Source organism: Aulonocara stuartgranti (assembly GCF_965226115.1).
Source record: "Aulonocara stuartgranti genome assembly, chromosome: 3".
Taxonomy (NCBI): domain Eukaryota; kingdom Metazoa; phylum Chordata; class Actinopteri; order Cichliformes; family Cichlidae; genus Aulonocara; species Aulonocara stuartgranti.
In genome coordinates, this window is record NC_138941.1 from 73,680,464 (window position 1) to 73,704,434 (window position 23,971).

Genomic DNA, 23,971 nt, shown 5'->3' on the forward strand with positions numbered 1-23,971 from the left:
GCACTCACAGCTAAATACACATAAAAGCATTTTACTGGTGGACATCACTGAAGGTTTCCTTCATAAATATAAAGAAATACTTAAAAAATAACAAACATAGAATAGAAGTGATTTGATTTCATGAGGTTTTATTTAATAAGCTGTTTTCTTTTGGAAACGAGGACCAAACAGATTTATGGAGCAGTAAGTCCAATAACGTTGGTGCTGGTCACAAGTTTTCCAGCTCACTGCATCTTCGCTTACTTCCTTGTCTCTGACCTTTGACCTCAGCTTTGTCCCTGATTTTTTTCTCTCTTTTGAAACAGTTTTTAGGAGGCAGTGAATTCTTTGGAAGCTGATGTTTGGTGCGCCCTCACCAGCCCAGAGAGATAAGAGGAGCCGAGACTCTGTGATAAGATTCAGCGATTAAACCAAAACTTCTTGTCTTTGTTTGTTCGCTGATGTTTAGTCTGAGAAGTGCCGACTCCCTGAATACTTCTGTGGTCACATGACCATCGAGGTCTAAGATGTTTCAGAAGGACACAGTGGAAACATGTGGGAGTGGGGGTCTCAGCCACAGAGAGATCAGGAGGGGATCTGATGGGAGCATCAGTTTGATGTTGCACGCAGGTTTATCTTCAGTATGTTTCACCTGAGCTCATATTTGAGCTGCTGTGTGTGAATGAATCACTCTGCTGCTCAGACGTCTGTTTATTCTGAGATTCTTACCACACGTCGCTCCTGGTGACGTCTGCTTTTTGATGCTCGTCCTTTCATCGGCTGCTGGAGGAAGAACTTGAGATCAGTGAAGTCTCTGTGCTGCTGTGTCCAGACCACATAGCCAGTGTTTCTGTCACCGGGCCTTTTCACAGTCCCAGTGAAAGAACTGGTTCCATCGAAGTGCAGCCCAGAGGAGCAGTTAAGATGCTCCTCCTCTTCCACTTTTCCGAGCTCCTTTCTTTTTCTGTCTGAAAACATGTTTGCATCAAACGTGTCACAGCAGCACAAACACTGCTGCTGACAGTAGGCCTGCTGTGACTCTGCTGTGGCAGACTGAGGGTCCACACTCTGGTGGGTTTCACACACATCTCCCTGGAAGCTTCACACAGTCTCAGCTGGCACACGCAGATGAAGCTGATTAGCATCTTTGTGCTGCAGGTTGAAGGTGATCCTTCTATAATAACTTGTTTGCAGCGATGCTGAAACTGGGAGCTTTAACATTAGCAGCAGCTCGCTCTCTGACCTTTCACCTCTAAGCCTCTAAACAGAAACTGTGCTAGCACAAACACGAGGCAGAGGGTGGCTGTGAGACTGTAGCTGGATTGTGTTACACTTTATCCTGTTTATCGCATATTTGAACATCTCACACTGTGAACCTTCAGCTGATAGCACAGTTTGTGTGACGGTCACGGCTCCTTGCTGTCAAGCACACTGCTGCACAAACACGTGGTCAGTGCTAATCACTGTTTTCTGGTGCCTTGTTTTTCAGGCTGTCGCCATACTAAAGAAGACGTCCTGATCACTGGGGGTCAGTCTGATAACTGACTTTCATGGCTGACTGAGAAACACGGCTCCCATCACCCCTCTGTCTGCGTCTGTCTCAGCAGAAACACCATTTAACCCCAAACCATGGTTTTAATCAGCGCTCAGGTTCTGTTTGTCTGAATTCTTTTACATTTTTGAGAAGTTTTTTAACCTCCACCTTCCTGTATCACTGGACCCTCCTCTCTCTTCTTCCCTTCCTGTTAACAAACTTCATTCTTCAGCTTTTGTTTCACCACCGTCTCCTCTGCAAAACTCACAACACTGAGAAACTGAGTGTTACGTGCCTGTGTTGGTGGGTTATCTGTTTCTTAATGTGTGTATGCAAATTCACCTGTGCAGGGGCTCGGCTGTGATTGGTGGACCTAAGGAGCGGCCTGATGTAACTGGTTCCTGCTGTGGACATGGACTATAAAAGGGCGACCGAAGAGCTGAAGTGCGGGGGGTGTGGCAGACTTCCCATGCACTTGCCGCAGGTCCAGACGGAGCAGCCGTAGCAATAGCTATTTGGTTAAAAGGTCGGGCATGTCTGTGAAGTGCAGAGCAAGTAGGGGTGAGCTGCCGATTATTTTGGGAAGCCTTCTTTTCTCCTGTGTTTGTAGACCAGGGAGGTCAGACTGTGTTATTTCTTTCTTTTCTTTTCCTTAAACAGGTCAGAGGGGAACCGAAGCCCAGGTTGAGTTTTGTTTGTTGTGTTGGCCTTAGCTCACCCCGAAATTATACACTCCCACTACCGTGAGTGCCACTGTTGTCAATAAACTATTGTTAAAAGTCCGATGCTGTGTCTGTTTGGGCATGGGAAGTCACGGGACACCCCGCTCTTGTTAAGGTCATTTCAAGCCGGGTCGTAACACTGAGACACAAACGTTTCCTGAGCTAAAGCTGACGGACTGACAGCTACAATGAGTGACTCTCTTTATCCTGCTGAACCCTGAGGAGGACACACACACACACACACACACACACACACACACACACACACACACACACACGCACACACACACACACACACACCAAACAACTGTGATGCCTGGTTGATCACAAACAGGTTTTTAGGGTTAAAATAATGCCTGAAAAAATGCTGTGGTTTGGTTTATCTCTCGGTTTGTGCCAGGTGGGTGGAGCCTGTGTGATGGGGGACGTTTCAGATGCAGCGGAGCATTTTAAAGTGAAGGTTTAGAGGTTTCTCTGGAAGCTTCATGTGAGCCCACATACCTCAGTTTATCCTGGCAGTGATTTTTTGTCTTGTTTGTGTTTTATTAGCATTTATAAGGTTCCTGTTTCTAGTTTCCTGATGTCCTGATGCACAGCCAACATCCACAGAATGTGTCAGTTCATTGAACAATGCTTACGCTGCACAACAGGCTGTTCAGTTATAATCATACAATCTCCATCAAAGGTGTGCACATGATCCAGTTAGTTTATAGGTCACACAGCCTGGTGTTTCTATTCATTTGTCCTTTCACATCACAGGAGAAAAACAGCAGCTGGTGTGATGCATCCAGATGAGGGTCCATCAGAGTTGAACTCGACAGCATCATTAACAGCACAAGCGTTACACTAAATCACATCAATCTGAGGCGTCTTCAAAACCCAAACTGTGCAAACTCACTTTTATTATTTATTAATTATTATTTTAACTACCTGCAGTTACACGAAGCTCCAACAGCTCAGTCTGTACTTACACTAATGAGGGGCGCCCCACAAAAACTCTGAGGCAACGACTGATAATCAATCAGAGAGCAGCAGAAAGCAGGTCTAACACCTTAATAACTACACACACACACACAGTGTGTCCTTCCAGAAGCCCTGCTGGCCTCTGTACTGGCAGATTACTTTATTCTCTGTATTGATCACAGTTTTTAACCAAATCAATTTAATACTAGTAACATCACTTTGTTACTTATGTTAGCTTCACAAATGGCCCTTATGTGCTATCACACACACACACATACACAGTGGGGCCATAATGTAGTTTTTAAGAGCAGCTGTGTCATTTATCATCAAAAGTCCTGCATGTATGTGCCCACGTGTTGTATTGAAGCAACCAAGTGATGAATCACTGTTTTCCACTTTGTTGTTTTGCAAAGTGTTTTTTTGTTGCATTGTTGATTTGTTTTTACTGAAGCAGCTAATAAAGCACAATGGAAAACAATTTTGCCTTTCTTGTAAGACTCTATAAGAGAATGAAACAATGATGCCAGTTATAAATAAAGACAATAAAGTGAATGAATTATGAAACTCATTTTATTTCTATTAGATCTGAAAATGTTGTGTAATACTAACAACCTAAGACAACAAATAGATGCGTTGGCCTGTACAGGAGATAAAGAAAAATTAACAACAGCTGTGAAATGGAAGAGTTCAAGTCACCAAAGGAAACTGGAGCTGGGCTTGTTGCAGGATCTGAAGTTACTAAACACTTCGTGAGTGTCTGCACTAAAACTTAGGACCATATAATTATAAATATGTGCGTGACGAAAGCTGGGCAGCACGCTAACGTCCTTACTCGTATGGGTCTAACCCAGGGGTGGGCAATCTCAGTCCACGAGGGCCGGTGTCCCTGCAGGTTTTAGATGCGTCCTCGAACCAACACAGCTGATTTAAATGGCTAAATTAGCTCCTCAACACGTCCTGCAGTTCTCCAGAGGCCTGGTAACGAACTAATCATGTGATTCAGGTGTGTTGACCCAAGGTGAGATCTAAAACCTGCAGGACACCGGCCCTCGTGGACTGGAATTGCCCACCCCTGGTCTAACCCTTTCACTCCTTTGGTTTATTTCCTCGGACTTTTGTTATTGCCTTTTCGTCAAGTCTGTCTTTGCACCTGCTGTGTTCTCCATCGTTTAGTACATCACTGTTTTCAGACTGAAGCTGATCAGACCATCACAGAGAGCCTGTGGGGGACCGCTGACCTCTCAGCTTTGTGAAACACAGACGTTTTCTTCAAACACTCACAGCAGTCAGAGTCAGTTTAGTATTTTAATGTGTTTCAGTTACACTTTGGTCAGGTTCAGGCAGCAGAACTACTCGGCTAGATTTAGGTTAGTTTAATAAAGTTTGGGGTTAAAGTCGACTCTTCCTCAGGTCAAATCTATGAGTTAGTGCAGTTTGTTCTTTAGTATAAACCATAAAGACACATGTGTCACATGTCCAACCTCCTTAAAGGACAGCCTCTCCCATCTGTGGACCCTCAGTGCTGCCGGACTCATCTCATACTGAACCCACCCACTCTGTGTCTGTCACGGTCCTGGGTCGGTGAGTGTTAGTTTATTTTGATGTTTGTTTGTTTAGGTTCATTAAGTTATCCAAGCTCGTTTGTTATTATATTACCCTTGTGTTAAGCCTCCCTTGCCCTTCATGTGTTTTATGTGTGTGTGTCTTATGTTGTCAAGTTCATGTTGTCGTTTCTGTCATCTTCCCTGTACTCAGTCTCCCTGGTTCGTGCGTCTACCTGTCATGCTTCATGTCTATGTGGTTATGTTAAGTTCATGTCATGTTTTATCTCCATGTCTCTGTTTCCTGTTTTATTTTGAAGAGTCTGGTGTTCTTTGTTCATTGCAGTTAGTGTTACTCTCCCCTGTATGGTCATTGTGTCTCATTCTAGTCAGCTGTGTTCTCGTGTGTCTCCACTTCTCCTGATCACCTCATGTGTGTGTTTAAGTCCTCTGTTTTCTATGTTTCGTTGTCAGGGCCCTGTTTCAGGAAGCCGGTTTAGTGGAAAAACTGAGTAAGTATACCCTGAGTTAACGAAAACTCTGGGTTTTCGGTTTCACAAAGCGAGTTCAGCTGAAGCCTGAGTGAGTCACTATGACGACACACTCCGTGAAGCTAACCTGCCCCCTAGCAGGTTTACTACAACTAACCCTGACTGTCTCCGCCCCTTTGTCGGAAACCTGACAGTAGGAAGTGTCAGACATGGCGTGTCCCTTCCTTGAAGAGCCAGTAGATCGTGAAGCCCAAATTCTCCGCAGAGCTCTCCGCCGGGAGAGAGTGATCAGAGCGCGTTTGGACATTTTATCATTTCCTGATGATTGTCTGTGTGAACGTTACCGTTTCTCAGCACAACCTATAATTTATTTGAAGAACATCCTCAGGCCTAATATTGCTCATGTGACACATCGCGGACATGCTCTCAGTTCTGTACATATTATTTGTATTGCACTTCGGTTTTTTGCAAACGGGAGCTTTCTGTATAATATTGGTGACGCTGAGCACGTTTCCAAGGCTACCGTCTGTCGGGCAGTCAGGAATGTTACAGTTGCACTGAAACGTCTCCTGTACTCGTTTGTGGTGTTCCCCGGTCACAGACCCACAAGATTTATCAAAGAGGGATTCCACAAAATTGCAGGTATCAGGATGAACAAAACTTAATTTATGATGTGGTGATACTTGAACTACTACTTAACTTTTACATTTATTTTCAGGGTTCCCAGGCGTGATTGGCTGTACAGATGGCACTCACATTCCAATCATTGCTCCTTCAGTAAATGAAGGAGACTATGTGAACAGGAAGACTTTCCACAGCATTAATGTACAGGTACATAGTTCCCTGTAGCATTTCAAACTAACAAATTATTTCATTATAGTAATGGATGCTAATTTGTGTTCTCTGCACTGTGAAGATCATATGTGATGCTGCCAACATTATCACAAATGTGGAAGCCAAGTGGCCAGGCTCTGTCCATGACTCACAAATATTCCGTGAATGTACACTGAGCACAAAATTTGGACATGGTGAGTTGAAAATACTGTAAAATATATAAAGACCAATTGCTTCAGGGACATTTGAACTGAAGTGTATCCTTCTGTCTTAGGAGAGTTCACTGGCTACTTGCTTGGTGATAGGGGGTATCCATGTCTACCCTATTTGCTTACCCCTTACTCTGACCCTGAACCGGGCCCACAGCAGTGATATAATCTGGCTAATTGCAGGACAAGAGCCAGAATTGAAATGACTATCGGAATGCTTAAGGCCCGGTTCCAGTGCCTGCAAAGACTCAGGGTCACCCCAGAAAGGGCATGTGACATTATTGTGGCATGTGTGATTCTTCACAACATTGCCACAATTAGAGGAGAACACTGTCCTTCTGAACCAAACATCAGCAGTGATCCAAACCATGAACATCCTGACCCTCCCACGGACATACAAGATGGAAGCGCAGTCAGAGACACCATATGTCACAATCATTTCTTTTGACCCATCACCTCAACATGTTGAAAGAAGAATAAACAGATTTTTTGTTCAACTGGCTTTATTGGTCACCTGTGTTTCCTGTACACAAAGTATTAAAAGATGTAAACCTCATAAAGTGTCTCTGTTGCTTCCTCCTCTGTAACAGCTGTCAATGTTTCTTCATTATTTTCCTGTAGTAAAGAAATAAACAACATTGCTGTTCTACTGTACACTCATATAATCTGTGGAGTATTACTCACAACTGCATGTTGGTCTGGCTCAACAGGAGGCTGCACCAGATGCAGTACACCATCACCATCAACTGATAGAATATGAGGTTTATACAGGTCACTTATAACTTACAAGGGACCAAATGGCAATGAACAAACATACCAATCACCTTACACTTCATTGTCATTATGCTCTCAAAGACAACCAAGACTGAGGGAAGGCAAAATCAGTAGGAAAATAACTTCACTACAAAATAATCCATTATGGTAAAGAGTTTATCAAATGAATGAGTAGCACTGCAAAGGTGACTGTGAAGAAAGGATGTATGCACATCATGTATTATTTTGAATTTACCCCCTATGTAGGCACTTGTGTCTTGCGGGGTTATTGACTCAGAGGATGTCCCCGCAGAGATGCCTTCGGCCACAGGGCGCCCACTGTTTTGGCTGAGGGCCAACTGCTCAGCCTCTGTGAGTGGTGGTGGTGGTGGAGGACCCCCACCTGTTTTTCGGGCCTCCGCTTTTTTTCTGTTGGCTATAACGGGTCACATTTGAGCATACAGAGTAAGCAAATATGTACTTGTAATGTGCTCAGATAATTTCAATAAGTGCTTACAGACAGAAAATTAATGTAGCCTCTAACTGCAATTGATTTACATGGGACAAACAGACCAAGCACTATGGCTCATAATACAATTACACCTTACCTGTTTGGACTATATTTTTATATTTCATTTTTACTTGCTGCCAGGAACGTTTGGGGCCTGTTGGGTTGCACCTGCGCTCACATCACGTCACAAAATAAAATGTATAAAATAACAAATAAAATAACATATGATAAAATAACGTGTTAAATGGGTGGAAATCCCTAGATCAATGTTTATATTAACACTCACGCATTGACTCTGTCGGCTATGTTTTGCCATGCATGCTCACTTTCTTTTGCAGCTGTCGCTGTGTTACTTTTTTCCGCGGAATTTGCATGTTATCGGCATATGCTGCCATCAGAATTTCGGCCTCAAGCGCTGTAAAATACATTGACCGCGCCTTCTTTCCCTCCGTCTCCATGGTGACTCGCTTAATCTGTGCTCCACTGATCAGGGCTTTATGTATCCTCGTCCGCGCGCTTCACTTGGGGTTAAAGCAACTCCGCGTTGACTGAACTACTTGTTATCAGCCTTTCTGAAACCGAATATTCCGAGTTGGACAGTTCGGGGTTACTCAACCGTGAGTGTCGTTTTTCACTCTGAGTTTTCTAAACCGGCTTCCTGAAACAGGGCCCAGGTCGTCTGTTTGCATCCCCATAGTGTTACGTCATAGTTTACTCAGTGTTCATACTTTGTTGTAGTATTTTCACTTCTTAGTCCTTTAGTTTTCTGAGTGTTCACAGTTTTCTTAGTTTTCATAGCTTCATGCTGTTTCATGTGCCAACATCTAAATAAAGGATCGTCTTCTGTTCAGTCAGCAAGTCCAGAAGTGTCTGCTTCTGGGTCCTGTAAACTAAACTTATCGGCGCACCCCGCCGTGACAGTGTCAGTCATCAGTGGATTCACTGTTCCTCAGGTTTCATTAAAGGTTTTTCTACATTCTTTGTTCCTGTCAGAGCGTCACGTGAGTCATTAAACATCAGTGATCAGGATCAAACATGGAACATGTACAGGAGACACGTCAGTCAGTGTGGACCTTCTGATCTCATCACTGTGTTTACTTTGTTGTCTTATGGTTGGGATTCAGAAATGTTCACTGCCATCACTTCATGAAATGTTACAGGGGTGTGTGTGTGTGTGTGTGTGTGTGTGTGTGTGTGTGTTACTAAAGTGTTTGTCTGAAACAGATTCTTGTGTGTTTAGTTTGTGGGGCGACGACTGTAACACTGTCAGGTTCACCCACTGTGAGAGAAGAGCAGTGACTGGAACAATCTGAGCTCATATTGTGAACAGAAGAAGAGAGAGCTGTGCCAACTGGAGCTCAGAAACATTAAGATTCATTAAACATTATGAAGAGAAGTAAACCAGTTAAACTAACTTAAAAGTCTGAATGATTAAGTTAAGTGTTTGCTCGTAGGGGGTCATCGACCTCATGTTTGTCACTGTGGGAACTTTGTGTCGACTAAATGCAACTTAAAGCTCGACGGCTGCCCAAATGTTTTAAAGAAGTTGATACATTCAAAAAGCTGTGACACTTGTTGCTCAACATTTTTTAATTTTTGTTTTCAAAGCTTCTTCTGGTACGAGACTGACACGCCAGTGGGAGGAGTCAGCAGACGACCCGCTCTACCTGCTGAGCCACAGGTGGAGTCATCAGGGTGGAGTCGTTTCAGTAAGGACAGATCAATAGAAAGAATGAAGACGAGTTATTGATGAGCAGAATATAGACAGATGTTTGGTGGTTGGACTCCGATGGCCCGTCTCAGCAGAACTGAACCCAGCTGTGACGAGGATTAGAGCAGGACCCCAAAGAGAGAAAGTGATGTCACCACAGCAGAGTTCTGGTCTACAGGGAAAAGAACATGAGCGTTAAAGCTGATGCATGGCACAGGTTGTTATGTGAAGGCTGTGCAAACGCTCGGAGGTAGTGATGGCCAAATGAAGCTTTCTGAAGCTTGTATTGAAAAACTGTTCATTACTCGAAGCTTTTCAACTCAGTCCTCTCTGGTGACATCTGGTGGCCAAGAATATGAAGAGCAGCTTGAATCCACAAAATAAAACCAACTGCTTCATTATGATTGCCCACTCCACAGAGTGGAGTTCTGTCTGATATTGGGCCACCGCTGTGTTGCTTTAAACGTGTATTTTTGGGGGTGAAAAAAATGTTGTTTATTTCTTTAATACATAATTTTGACCAGTAAACTCTCCTTGTTTAAACATGCACCATGGTGTGGTCTTTCTTTGCTTGTGACTTCTTCATGTTGGTAAATACAATAATTGAAAAATACCACGTTACATATAATATACATATAATAATGTACAACACGTTATGGAGTATGCTTCTGCTGTTAGGTCCCGCCTCCTTGTACTTATGCAATTAATCGCCGGACGGGTGTATTTATAAATAATATTATATTAGGGACATTTTCCTATACATATTTTTGACCTGGGGGTGGAATTGATTGTTAAATGGAAAGGGAAAATGCTTATGAACTTGCAAGTTAAAAACATGATGCATTTAAGGTAACCCTTTTTCATTTTTATTTAAGAAGAGAATTTGTTTCACTGTGCGATGGCCGAACCTGTTCCTTTTCGTGGAGATAATTTCTCCTGCATTAAGGAAAATCCCTTCACATGGCACATAAGAGGCTGGAGCGCACAGAAACTGGTAGAGATGCAGTTATACAGTCTACCTGGGCCCCACCAACTATCAGCTAAATGTAAAGAGTCAAATAGAAGTCTTTCTAAAGTTATTTAATGATATTTATATTATGAAAATCAGATTTTTGACATTTGAAGTTTTTCCCGTTTTCAGATAAAATAAACACGCACAAAACAAAAGCAAACTGCCAGAACACAAAGCTGGAAAACCCACCCGATTGACCAAAATCAGCTCAAAATACTCCCACACAACAGAACCTCCTCTATTCCTCGCTGGCTCCAAATCTTTCAGTAGAAATATCAGTGGTTCTCTATCTGTCACCATCAAAACACTCCACAAATCCCGCGAATGATTCGCTTCCTTATAAACCATTGAATCAGACACCGAAGCAGTTAGGCTCTAAATGAAGCTTCGGACGTCACTGATCACGTGACTCTGGCCAAACGAATCAAGCTTCGACACAGTGCTTCTGAAACAGTGTTTTGCTTTTTTTGACACACGCACCGGAGCGTCAGCTTCAAGCGAGCCATCACTACTCGGAGGCACAATGTAAACTCAAAACAGCTTCAATGCTGAACTCAAAAAGGTAACAAAACTGAGACTCCAAATAAACTCAGGCGAGCAGACAGAACACACAGCATAGGAAACGGTAGCTCACGACCCGGACACAGAAACACAGGGCTCAAATACACAGAGGGAGCAACCAGGGAATGGGTAACAGGAGGGAAACACAGCTGGGGCAAATCAGGCCTAACGAGACAAAGGAAGCAAAACCAGACGCATTTATATGAGACACGGACTTTCAAAGTAAAACAGGAAACATAACACAGACTGAACTTACAGACTCACAGGCAGGCACTACAACAGAGGGAACAGAGACGTGGGATCAGGGCAGACACTGACTGGACACGGGGATATAGCCGACAGGGGAGACAGCAACTAAGGATTACACAGAGACATAAACCATAAGAAAGAACTCTAACAAAGGAACCAAAGACTAGAAAAGATAAATAATATAATAAACTCAAACCTCTGGGTCAACGACCCAGGCATCCTAACACAGGTAAGGCATAGCAAGCATGAGCGCGGAGAAGGGTGAGAAACTGAAGAAGGGTCTGGAAGATCCCGACCAGGTCCAGAGGCCAGCCTGCTGGCCTGAGGAACAGACGCCCAAAGCATCAGCGTGAGTGTCGGGCAGCCCTGCGACAGCAGGACACGTTTGGTATTCAATCGGAAAGAAAAGGGAGACAGTGAAAGGGCAGAGGGATGCAGAGGCCAGGTGAGAGTTTGATCCGTCTGATGATGACAGCAGAGAGTGAAAGTCCTTCAGCTTGGTTTAGGTTATGTGTCTGTGAGCGAGGGAGGAAGGAAAAGGAGAGTCGAAAAGTACGAGTTGTCACCGAGCAGAAACGGGAGCTGGAAGCATGTAAATATAATAATAACCACTGCAGCCAAGAAGAGGGCCTGACAAGCCCAGTCGTCTGCGTGCGATGAGGGGGCGGGGCTTAGATAGCTGATGGCACTGGGGAAGGCGGGGCTAATGTTCAGATTGAGCAAAGAGAGCATCTTTGTCCACTGCTGTCATCTTCCAACCTCCAGCCAATCACAGTGACCTCTGAATGAAGAGATGCACACCTCCATATAAACTATAAAATCATTCTTACTCAGTAAATTCATATTATTAGTTTTATTGTATTTTTAAAAATGACTTAGTCACAGCTGAAGATGATCCTGGTATCTGATGGAGGTGAAAAGGAGACCTTTCATCTGTCCCATCTGCTGACAGGAGTCTTCAAAGTTTACCCAGAATGCACTTGGTGAAGCTTCCTGCAGTGAACGATCAGAGCAGATGAAACATGAACAAAAACGCTGGTTTCTGCTCCTCTACATCACCAACACCAAACTGCTGTAGTTTATTCACACTATGATCGATCCATCATAACCAGACTGAAAACACCCTTTTGGATCATCAGTCCATTCAATGGGCGTTATTAGCAGTAATCAGGGGCCTGCTACACCTGCCACCTTTCATTGTAGAGGACAAAAGGTTTCAAATTCATCCTTAAGCCTCACGTGTGACATCAGATAAACTATATACAGTGTGTTTGAATGGCAGAGATGCAGAAATGTGCGTATGTAGCACAGAGCCTGAATGTGCAGCTTAAAGCAATTTATGGTCTAAGGAGCTTGGAAAGAAAATCGTCTGGACTTTCAGACGCTTTTCTTTCCAAGCTCCTTAGACTACGATGACCTGGATGACTGAGAGCCTTCACAATTATAATGAATAATGATGAATACAATTCTTACTTGTTTAAACAAAAGCAGACATTTTTGACCTTTAACTGTATTTTCATGTTTTTCCCTGCAGATAAGCAGGGTAAAACTCCTCTGAGAGCTTACCACAACACCGACTTATTAGATAAAGAAAACACAAATAAACACAAAATGCGGTTTCCAAATGAAGGTATTTATTATTAAGGGAGAAATAATCCAAACCTACACGGCCCTGTGTGAAAAGTGATTGCCCCCTAAACGTAATACCTGGTTGGGGGACCCTTACCAACAACAACTGCAATCAGGCGTTTGTGATAACTGAGTCTTTTACAGAGGAGGAATTTTGGCCCACTCATCTTTGCAGAGTTGGAGGCTTTTCAGGGATAAACCACCTTTTTAAGGTCACCCCACAGCATTTCAGTTGTATTCAACTGGACCAAATTTAGCAAGAACAATCAGTCATCCTGGGAAAGCACAGAAAAAACCGGATACACGTTCCTGATCAGGCACACAGTGTCTCTGAAATCCATCCTTAGAATCACATCATAAACTCTGTCCTGTTAGGAAATGTTGCTTAAAGACGAGGAGAAAGAAAAGCTGTGGATGACTAAAGGTCTGCAGACGACACGCAGGAAGAAAAATCCACTTTAGAAGCAGTTTTTACTGCAGAGAAGCAGAGACAGTGAAAGCAGCAGGATCCCTCCTTCATCAATGTTCACCAATATCAGAGAAATGATCTGTCAAACAATGTGATCTGTTTATTGATCAATAGAAATGATTGGACGAACAGCAGTGTGGTTGGAGGAGAAACTACGACTGATGCGGTGATGGAGACGGTTGGAGGAATAAGAGAAGCCGTTGAAAATGATGAGTGTTGTTGTTTTTCTATTGATCTCCAGAAAGCTTTGATCCCATCGATCACAGTCAGTTATTGACCACAGTGGAGAAGTGTGGGACCAGCTGTGTGGAAAACAGACGACAATGTGAGCAGATTAACGACACTGTGTCAGGATTTAGAGAGGTCACATGTGCTAGCCCGGGACCTCTGATTGGTCCACAGCTTTTTCTGCTTTATATTCATGATGTTTGTGATGTTGCTGGTTTGTTCACGTGTGTTTTTTCTGCAGATGATCCAAACTGATTTTGTGTGCAATATTTATTTCACTCAGGAAATAAATATCTGATCAATATCAGTTCAAAGAGCACAAACCAAACCCTGTGGTTCAGAACAATCAATTACTCACAGTGACACAGAGTGGCAAATCCACAGTGTTAAAAAGCTTCACCAAGCTTGTCACATGTTTGCTCCATGTTTCTATCTAATGGAAGGCCCAACACGTCCGTCCCATCTACCAGGTTTCATTTGTATTATCGTTCTTCTGGATTCAGACCAGCACAAGAAGGGCCCTGGACTCACTGGAGCTTTTTCATTTCATTTCCTGTTTTATTTTTTCTGACACCTGTGAAAATATGTTTATTCAATCTCTGTCTATAATTTCATCATTAAAACTTAACCTGGCAAAAATCTCAGGTTCACATAAATCTGAGCCACAGCACTTATGATCCCTGCACAAGCTTATTTCTAACCCTCCAAAAGCAGTGTTCAAATCCCTGCAAGCAGATCTGTGGGATGAAGTACAGCCAGCCAATCACAGGACAGGAAGTGATCAGCTGACACAGTATTTTGAAGGTTGAGCTGTCAGGGTGAGGCTGCTTCATGCAGGTGTGAAACTATGAGGAAGCTGAACGCCTCCTCTTTCCTCAGAAGTGATCTGTGGCAGTCTGCCATCATGGCTGCACACACTAATGCCGTGTCCGAATTCAGGGGAAGGATGCTCCCAAGGACACTACCTACATCACGTCCTGGCAAAAATCTCAGGTTCACATAAATCTGAGCTGCACCCCTTATGATCCCTGCACAAGCTTATTTCTAATCCTTCGAAAGGACACTACCTACGGGTAGATAGTGTCCTTAGTAGTAGTGTCCTTCAACGGACAGGTTGTCAGGAAGTGAGCGGCTGTGGACAGCCTTTTTTTAATAGAAACTTTATTGAACAAACAGTGAGTATACAACATAACAGGTGGGCTGTGGATAGCTTTCTAGCCTTCGTTCAAGTCTGCCCTTACTTCCTCTACTTTGTTTTTCCAGTGGCTAACGCCATAGCGTGAAAACTTTAAAATGGACCCAGAAATGTCGCTCCGTTTTCTTGTACATTTTTAATTCTTGATGAGCTAGAAAAACCTTATCGTCGTTGCCCGCATGTTTTGTACCTTAGGCTCATCAGAGACAATCATATCCAGGTAAAATAATTTCCTTTAATCTACACGCATTTAGGAGTTACAGTGAACCCCGTTTCACGAAAAATTCAAGTTACGAAGGCACTGAACGGCAATATTTCTGCCCGTGTTACGGCAACATGCCCTAGTAATGAAATCTGCTGTCTCTGATTGGCTGAGCCTACAATGCCTTCCGAATCATGTGACAACCCCTTGGCTTCCGTACTTGCGCTTCGCTGTTCCACTTGAACGACCTATTGTTGTTCTAGTTAGCAATTAGCCTATAGCCTATCGTTCAGCATCAGCTCACTCAAAACGCGCAATGGGTGCTTCGACTTGTGAAAATGTTCGACTTACGAAAGACCCTCAGGAAGGGATTAATTTCGTAAGTCGGGGTTCCACTGTACCTAGCTAATCACATGGATAATTGAATTCCAGATTAACTGGCATTGGTCGAACAGATGTGTGGTAGACTTGCTTTTCAGGAGCCGCTACGACAAAACAGGAAATAAACACCAAATATTCCATGTGTGATATTTGTAAAGGTTTCCTCAAACACACTCCATCAGTCTTGTGGCTCTTGAACAACAAAATGTTTAAAAACGTTGAGAGTTTACCTGGTGATATTCCCATGCAGGAGGCGATCGCGAAAAAGCAAACAATTAACACCACGCCGACGCTGTTCACAGGACAGCAAGAGTAAACGATCGGGAGAATCTTGTCTTCGTTATCGTTCCCCTCGCACGTTTTATTTCTCCGATTTCAGCGTTTTTGCTGCACAACTAAAGCGAGCAGTTTACTTTGTGTGCACTCAAATGGAGTGGAGTCAACTAGCGCCCCCTGTGGCCATAGACTACAGGCAGATTAACTCTTGAAACACATCTGCACCACGTTTGAATTTGTTTCATGCACAATATATTTGGAACTTTCTATTTTTTCTGTTTTTGTGTCTTGCAAATAAAACTTTAAAGTCAATGAAATAGACTACTTGCACTAGGGCATGTGACGTATTTCCGTTTCCAAATAGTACCGCTTGTGCGTTTCCGGTACGTTTGCTTATCTATCGGTAGCTATGCTAATGTCGCTTCAGAATGAGTATAAAAAGGAAAGTATTTAAAACAGAACATTTTCAAAAACAGGAGAAGAAATACTCCGAGCATTGCTGTGTCCCACTTTGTTCAGCTTCAGCCAAATTTAACGGCATACTAAGTTTTCATGCCTTTCCGACCTGAGAAGACAATGGCTGGTAAATATACGCCGGGATCATTTCACGATTACCTCTCACACCAGGGTCTGCTGCAGACACTTTGCCAGTGATCAACTCATAGAGCCAACAACCCTCGGTGGTCGAAGGAGGCTTATTAAAGGTGCTGTACCAACACTTTTTGAGTGGAATGGCTATAAAGTTGAACCACCGCGGCGTAGTGTTTGGGAGAGAACGGAGCGACGCCCTGAACTAGTTCCTCCTGACGATCAAGAAGAGCACAGTCTTACAAGAGATCATGACTACTGCTCAGTCCCTGAGCCGTCTGCATTGGACATATCTGCATCAGCTGCAGAAGACCTGTCCAAAGACGTGGAGACTCTGAGGAAGGAAATACAGGAGTTACGTGTCCAGCGAGAATTTGGGTTACAGCGTTTTGCTGGCTCCGACACTGACATCCGATTCTACACCAGGTACACCTAAGTTCTATTCAAGCTAACTGTTTAAAATATACCAAGGTCACCATCAGTTAAATTTCGAAAGTTTTTCCTGTCTTAATGAAAACAAAATAGAAATTTACTTTTTCTCTGCTGATTGTATGTTTTATGTAGATGCTTTAGTATTTAAACGATATCCTAATGCTACAGGTAAAATACAACACCAAATACTCTTAATCAGACTATTTTATACAGCAATGCCATTAGCATATTTGTCACAGATCACATTATTTTTATGTCAGTGTGTAATGTTAATTAATGATTGACACGATGTATGTCTCTCTCGTGAATAGATTTCCAAGCTATGATCATTTGATGGCATTCTGGGTTTTGATTGAGCCTTGCATCTATAAAATGATCCGGGTTTCAAGAGCCAAGTCAGCTGCCAATCGGAACGAAGAAGTGTTGACACCTGCACGCACATCAACAGTAGGTTATGGGTTTGTTGGTAGTTAGAACTAGAGGTGTAATGTTATTGTATTTATGTACAATAACATTACATTATGTACAGTAGCATACATACACAGGTGTATGTATGCTAGACTCAGTATCCTTTACATACATACACCTGTGCACTACAGCACCTCATTGTTTACCCCATGGTACAGTATGGTATGCCTAACCATTACAAAACATTTAGCCAAGAAAAGCATAATTTTACTAGTTCATAGCTTAAGGAGTAACATTTTCCCTTTTGTTTTCACCTTCCAGAGGCAGCTGCTACAGCCAATTGATGAGTTTTTTCTTTTCCTGGTTTTCCTGTCAGTTGGTTTGAAGGAGAGGGACCTGGCACACCGATTTAACATACACCAGTCCACAGTGAGCCGCATTATTGCAACATGGACAAATTTTCTTGCCACTGCACTGGGGTCTCAGTGCATCTGGCTTACACGTGAAGAAGTGCAAGCTTACCTCCCTGAGGAATTCAAAGATTTCTCAGACACCCAGATGATCCTTGACTGTACAGAGCTGAGGTGTCAGACACCATCCTCACCACTTCTCCAAAGTGAAATGTACTCTTCGTACAAATCCCACTGTACGATGAAAGCCCTGGTTGGCATAGCTCCACATGGTCCAGTGACATTCATCTCTAATCTGTATGCTGGTTCGGTTAGTGACAAGGAACTATTCAAACAATCAGGCATTGCTGAGAAGTTGACTGAAGACATGGCAGTGATGGTAGATAAGGGCTTCCTAATCACTGATTGTTGTAAATGCAAAGTGTACTGCCCACCTTTTCTATCTAAGCAGAAGCAGATGCCAGCATACCAGGTTAAGGAGACGCAGGCCATAGCCAGACTCAGGGTGCATGTGGAGCGAGTCATTAGGAGGATCAAACAGAACAAACTTTTTGATAGCATCATTACCATGTCACATGTTTATAATATCAACCAACTGTTTGCAGTGGCATGTATGCTGTCAAATTACCAGAACACAGCATTAGTTAAAAAATGGGTTAAGTGAGACAAGATGGATTTTTCCCAAGACACCAGTGCCAGTACAAGTAACTTATGGAAAATGACCTGCAGCTGAGGCCACTACAGTTGAATTTCTTCCTTCTCAGCTGACAATACTTGATTACAGAACTGGTACTTGAGTGCTGATAGTTGAGTTTCAGTTATTGATAATTCAAATTCATTGCAAATGTTTAATGTTAATAATACTGTTTAATTATAATACTATATTACTATTCAGATTCAACAAAACTGTTTATCAAAATTATAAAGTAAATCACTAAATCGTTTTAAAACCATAAGTGACATTGAGCTTTTGGAACATCAAAAATACCATTTGTCATTTTCTACAGTTCAGTTATTGTCTAAATGTATATCAGTATGCTAGGCATGGAGTTTTAAATACTTACCATGTAAATAAGTTCTGCACAAATTCAACGTTTTAATGTGTGTTTTTAAAAATTAAATTGATGCCATTGCTTAAATAACAGTTTATTGATGTCACATAAAAGTAACATGTAACAACAAAAGAATTCATGAAATATATTGAAAATAAAACATCAGTTATTTTGTTCCAGCCAGCCTGAAGGATCTGTTTTTCTTTTTGCTGTTTTTACTGTTCAATTTTTCAAACACAGGTATCTTGGCATATATATGTAAAAAAAGAAATAGTCTGCCTTTTCTCTGATTGCATTGTGCACATCTATATCCATGTATATTCTTTGCACTAGGTAGTCCTCTTGTGCCCACACAACAAAGTCACACCACTGCATCCCACTGATGAGCAGTTGTCCTTGCACTTGCCAGTAATATGCGTGGCTCTTTTTTAGTTTAGGGGTACCACATTCCATCTGCACATATTTGCAGTCAATAAAGTTTTGTACATTGGGACATTTGAATTCGACGAAGCCAAACTGGGGGTATTCATTGGGGTCAAAAACAACACCATCAGGAGATGCAGCAAGCCAGGGGGCAATGGGGTGAATGACCAGACCACAGGGTGAGTAGTTAACATTCATTAGCCTACTATACTCTGCTGCTATTGCAGGCTCCATCTCAGTTCCTCTCCTCATGTCTGCTGTCTGCCTTGTTCCCTTCAATATACGCTCTGCTAGTGACTCGGCCGAGCTCTGGCCTCTGACGTGACACACCTCCCGAAACCTAGAGGCAGTCACTCTGGGCCTGCGGAGCTGATGCCACTCAGACGAAGAGCTTTGCTCACGTGTAGCTTCCTCTATTTTGTGAGCCATTTCCAGAGTTACAGACAAGCTTTTCAGATGCAGAAGCTCTTCTTCTGAGCACACAAACACACAATCTGATGGCAAGATGTCATACCCCTCCAGAGGCAAGTGCGGTGTTGGTGGTGCATCGCGGTGTAGTGTGATGTACCGGGTTGTCAAAACCGGCTGCTGATATGACAGAACACTGCCCTCCTGCACCAGCCCAAAGGCACTTTCCACAAGGGGCTTGTCAGGTCTCATGTTCATTGTGGTCACAAGTGGCCTGTCCTCAATATTAAATTTTGCATATGCCTCCGTTATTCTGAACAAGCAGGGATCTGGTAACGGACCCACCATGCCTCTGTAGAAGCCACTCCTAAAGAAAACATCAATGACAATAATGTAAGGAAGAAGGTTGTTATACTGAACAACAACTAAACTAAAAACTAAAAGGTGTAAAACAGTGGTGCATAAGTTAGAGACTGGGATGTATATGTACATGACTGAGTTAGCCGTCTTCAGAAAGTGTAATGTTGTATGTAAATTAATACCTATTCTGACACATGTATGTATGAAAAAAATAGCAACATACATTTGTAACACGTGAAACCAAATTTTACAAATCTAATTACCGTACTCCAGTCTGGGCCATTCTATTTGGTACTGGCTTAGTGAAGATCATGGAGTTGATGGGTCCTGGCTTCACACCCTAACAGAAGACACATTTACTATGGATGGTGTTGCTGTTCATATGTAAACATGGACTAATTCAAAAACTTTAACCTCATTTAAATTACCACTGTCCGTGGCTTGTGCCATTGCTGTTCAGATTCTATGCAGCTATGCACAGGGGGGACAACCGGCACTCTGAGTTGTGAGTAGTGTGCTGTTTGGAAGAGCAGTGCCACTGTGTGATTGCACATAACAGCGCCTGCCACACAGGAGCACTGGCTATGTGTCAGTATCACCGGCGATGAATCCAGAAGCTTAATCTAAGAAGAAAGAACGAAAATTAAAAATGTAACATCTTCATGGAAGAGCCGAACAGGAACATAGTTCAGTGTTATGGTTACGCACCCTCCTGAATGCTTAGTGTTTCCTTCTCTCCCTATTAAAACAACTTAACCATGCTTGATAACTGTAATAACTTAGATTGTGTATATTTGCAGTATTAACTTGTTGTCAAATGTTTCTGATCACCCAAACACACGTTGATTTAACTATCTGACTAGTCAAATTAGGAGTGATAAAGCAGGGAGACAAGGAAAACATTCAAGTTGATGGGCCTTTAGGAATGAACTTAACTAATGCTTAAATGAACTGAACCCCACTGAACGGGGATTAACAACTTTACACAGCTTCCTGCCTACACTTAGTCTGTGTGGTGCCTCACTCTTCCTCATCGACCTGTAGCACAGGGCTCTCACACCGACCTCCCCTGACAACCTGTCTTTATTGGACACTGAATAAAGATACAAGTACCATTAGCATTATTTCTGTATTACTCATTTCAGCATGTCTTAAACATATATATTTTACACTTAGCAAGAGTAGCATTAGGTAGTTAACTACCTCCATAGTTAGCCAACTACCTAACGCTAATATAACAGTGTCTAACTACAAAAGTGACATTAGTTAAGAAAACCTCAACTATAGTTTAGGACGACATAAAACACCGTTTAAGAAAACATGTAATGTAGAGAACTGACATCAAATGAAGGACATAGCGGAGTAACGTAGTGTTTGCATTTGACGTTAGCTAGCGTTTCTTTGTCGGTTAATTTACGTTTTCTTACCTTCGTAGTTGTGTATATAAGATGCAGCATATAACTTAAATCCTTTATCTAATTTGCTGGCGGGGGTAGTCGTCACTCTGCAAATCCGATGAACATCGGTGATGTTCAATTTTGGGAGCTCTTGTAGGCATCGAGTGTAGAACGTCGCCATGGTTTAACCGCACCGGAAGCACTGGAGCAGGACTACATAGAACGCGGAAGTGTTAGTGCAAGTAGTCCATTGTATTATATATTTCTTTCTGGCCTACATCAGTAAGAAATGCCAAATTATATACACAAAGTTATAGAAATCCCCACTCATTCATGATGATTTCAGTATTTCTTCCCATGGCAAAGAAATACGTCTGGAACAAATATATGACACATTCATGTTTCACTAGTGTTGTAACATCACATCCTGTAAGCAGAGTCTGCCTGTGTCTTTTCTCTGGAAATGAGCATTTCCAGCCAATATAAGTAATTCATGGCTGGAGAGAGTTGGTAGTCATATACAGTCTGTATAAGTGTGGTTAAGATAATAAACATTTGTAAGGAGATGGTTAGTAATAAACAGAGCCAGTGAGAGTGAGTGGAAGGAAGTGAGTGACTCAAGTGTGTCAGTTGGTTTGTCGTCTGTTTTTGAGTGTGGGGGAATTTTTAAAGCTAAGTTAGGAATATTTATAATGTGATTTCCAAAACGTGCATATGATCTTCAAGTTGTAGTAGATCTGCTATCACACAGCAGCTGGAGCAGTCTCAAAAGGAGGTTCGTCCACTACTGCCACCTGTGGCCAAGTGCCATAGCCTACTACTAGATTAACTTGTGACACAGCCGCAGCAGAGGCTGAGTGGCTGCACTCACATCTGGTGCATTCAAATCGACCCACAAACACGTTGAAAGAAGCAATGCCAGCAATGTGGGTTGTCAAGGCTAAAACCAATCATCAAGCAAAGTTAATTCAACAGTGTGTGAAACTGTCATTGCCAACAAAGGATATATAACAAAGTATTTTGATGAACTTTTGTTATTGACCAAATTGACCAAATACTTATTTTCCACCATAATTTGCAACTAAATTCTTTAAAAATCAGACAATGTGATTTTCTGGGTTTGTTTTAAACTCATCTTGTCTCTCATAGTTGAGGTACACCTATGATGAAAAGTCTCATCTTTTTAACGTGCACAGTTGGTGGCTGACTAAATACCTTTTTGCCCCACTGTAAGTTGGAGCCCCCAGGTGTTGAGAGGCAGGAAGGGCTAAATGTATATTTCTTATTTGCATACTCAGGCTTTTAATGATTAAAAGAAACACTGGATGATGTTTAAAAGGTAAAATGTCTGTGTTCGTTTGGTGGTTCTCCTAAGAGGGCAGGCTGACGGTCTATAACACCCAGTAACTGACCAAAGGAGGGCGACAGCTGATTTAGCACTGACTTGAGCACAGGACTCCAGCTAAGAGGGAGAAGCTGAAAGACTGAGCATCACACTGCAGGGGAAGCTGTGGGACAGCAGGCTGAACGAAACACGTTCTTTTGATTCACATTAAAATACGTGTGAAAGGAGGGACTGCTAGGGTTGAAAATGATTAAATAAAGCTGTTTCATTATTTTTATATAGAGAATGCAATGTGCTCATAAATCAGTTGGCGCTCCATGCTTTGAGGGTCAGAAACGTCGTTCAGGGCTATGACTGATAGAGAATTGATGCAGGAGCACAGAGGGTCTCTTTGCTACATGCTTACATCACACCAGATAACGGTTAGAAGGATATTTCTGGGCCAAAGGGAGTCCAAACAGAATCTCCCGAACTAGATAAATAGAACCAGGATCAGGATCATATTAAATAATCAGGGCTAGGCAGAGAGTTGTTTTTGTCTCTGTCGTTCCAGGAAAGGAGCAGGTAACGAGGGACGTGAGCGTAAGAAGGAGGCTCGAAGGGAGACAACAGGACGGCCACATCGGTTCCAGAAGATGATCGTCCTAAAAATGTGTTATTGTTGGGGTATAAAACTGCACATGTAAAACTGTATGATTCAGGGTCATCCTGAACACAGACTGCTGCACTCGGTTTGGGCTCACGGGGGTTACTGACCTTGTTATCTGAAACTGTAGCTGTTCTTAATGTGAGCATCAGTGGAGCAGCTACACCAGTACAACAGGTCAGCTGTAAAACTGAAGAACGATGACAGAGACAGTCCCCGAACCCTCAGGTGTACTTCACCTCAGCCATCACAGGCATGCAGGCCCACACACTGTGATTGGATGGTTGGGACACATGCAGACTCTGATTGGCTGTTCTCTTTTTTGAGCTGAAAAAGAAGTCTCATAGTAAAAACAAAACAAAACAGGAGTGACAGAAAGAAATGGGGAAAATATTTTGACAACTGTTATTTTTCATTTGTTTCATCACTTATACAAAAATCTTTTCTTACAGAGAGGAGACATTTAAAAAAATCATAAATCTGATATATATCGCACACACTCATGCCTTGTTTAGGACGACAAAGCATCATATCCACAGAGTGTTTTTAACACAACAACAATCCAGCTTTATTATCTGTCACATACAGGATCACACAGAGTACAACATGCAGTGAGATGTTCTTGTGTCCGTGTTGTGGACAGGCTGCAGACGTAGCCGAGCCATTCCAGGGCCTTTTGGTTTGTAGCATGAAGGGTCTAGCCAGGACCCTTACTGGATACTGGATGGGAATCAAACTTGCGACTCGCGCTCCAAGGATGTGTAGTCTTACCACTGCACATCTTTTTTGTTTTTTAAACAAACATTCTGTTTGTGTGTTTTCTCAAACAGGAGACATTAAGATGTTTATGGTTTTCAGAAAATCAGCTGCAGCTATCCAGATAAGAACGGACACATGAGGATGAGGTCACTGTGAAAACACACAAACATAAAAGAAAATCATGTGCACACCTTTGATGGAGATTGTCTGATCAAAAAGTGAGCAGCCTGTTGGGCAGCATAAGCGTTATTCCATGAATGAACCACATTCTGTGGATGTTGGCTGTGCTGGAC

The 23,971-nt window shown here is 42.6% G+C and overlaps 2 protein-coding genes and 2 long non-coding RNA genes across 9 annotated transcripts in view; 2 read left to right on the plus strand and 2 right to left on the minus strand.

Moving 5' to 3' along the window:
- Positions 1–23,971, minus strand: part of LOC309703501 (butyrophilin-like protein 2) — a 522,068-nt gene that overhangs the window by 98,188 nt on the left and 399,909 nt on the right. The gene's annotated exons all lie outside the window — the stretch shown is intronic.
- Positions 5,544–6,833, plus strand: LOC309703759. Its single transcript, XR_014276024.1, has 2 exons — positions 5,544–6,258; positions 6,339–6,833. It is a non-coding gene; the product is annotated as an uncharacterized lncRNA (long non-coding RNA).
- On the plus strand, positions 16,085–18,189 carry LOC309702000. The gene is made up of 3 exons (XR_014275338.1): positions 16,085–16,464; positions 16,782–16,917; positions 17,200–18,189. It is a non-coding gene; the product is annotated as an uncharacterized lncRNA (long non-coding RNA).
- LOC309701999 (uncharacterized protein) lies at positions 18,419–21,175 on the minus strand. Of its 2 annotated transcripts, XM_082526371.1 has the most exons (5): positions 20,959–21,175; positions 20,533–20,624; positions 19,960–20,154; positions 19,795–19,871; positions 18,419–19,538 (listed from the first exon to the last, which is right to left on the minus strand). In XM_082526371.1, exons 1-5 carry the CDS (start codon positions 21,107–21,109, stop codon positions 18,563–18,565), a joined length of 1,491 nt encoding a protein of 496 aa, XP_082382497.1. In that variant the 5' UTR covers positions 21,110–21,175; the 3' UTR covers positions 18,419–18,562. The 2 variants fall into 2 exon arrangements, with proteins under 2 accessions (XP_082382497.1, XP_082382498.1); XM_082526372.1 differs by lacking the exon at positions 20,533–20,624.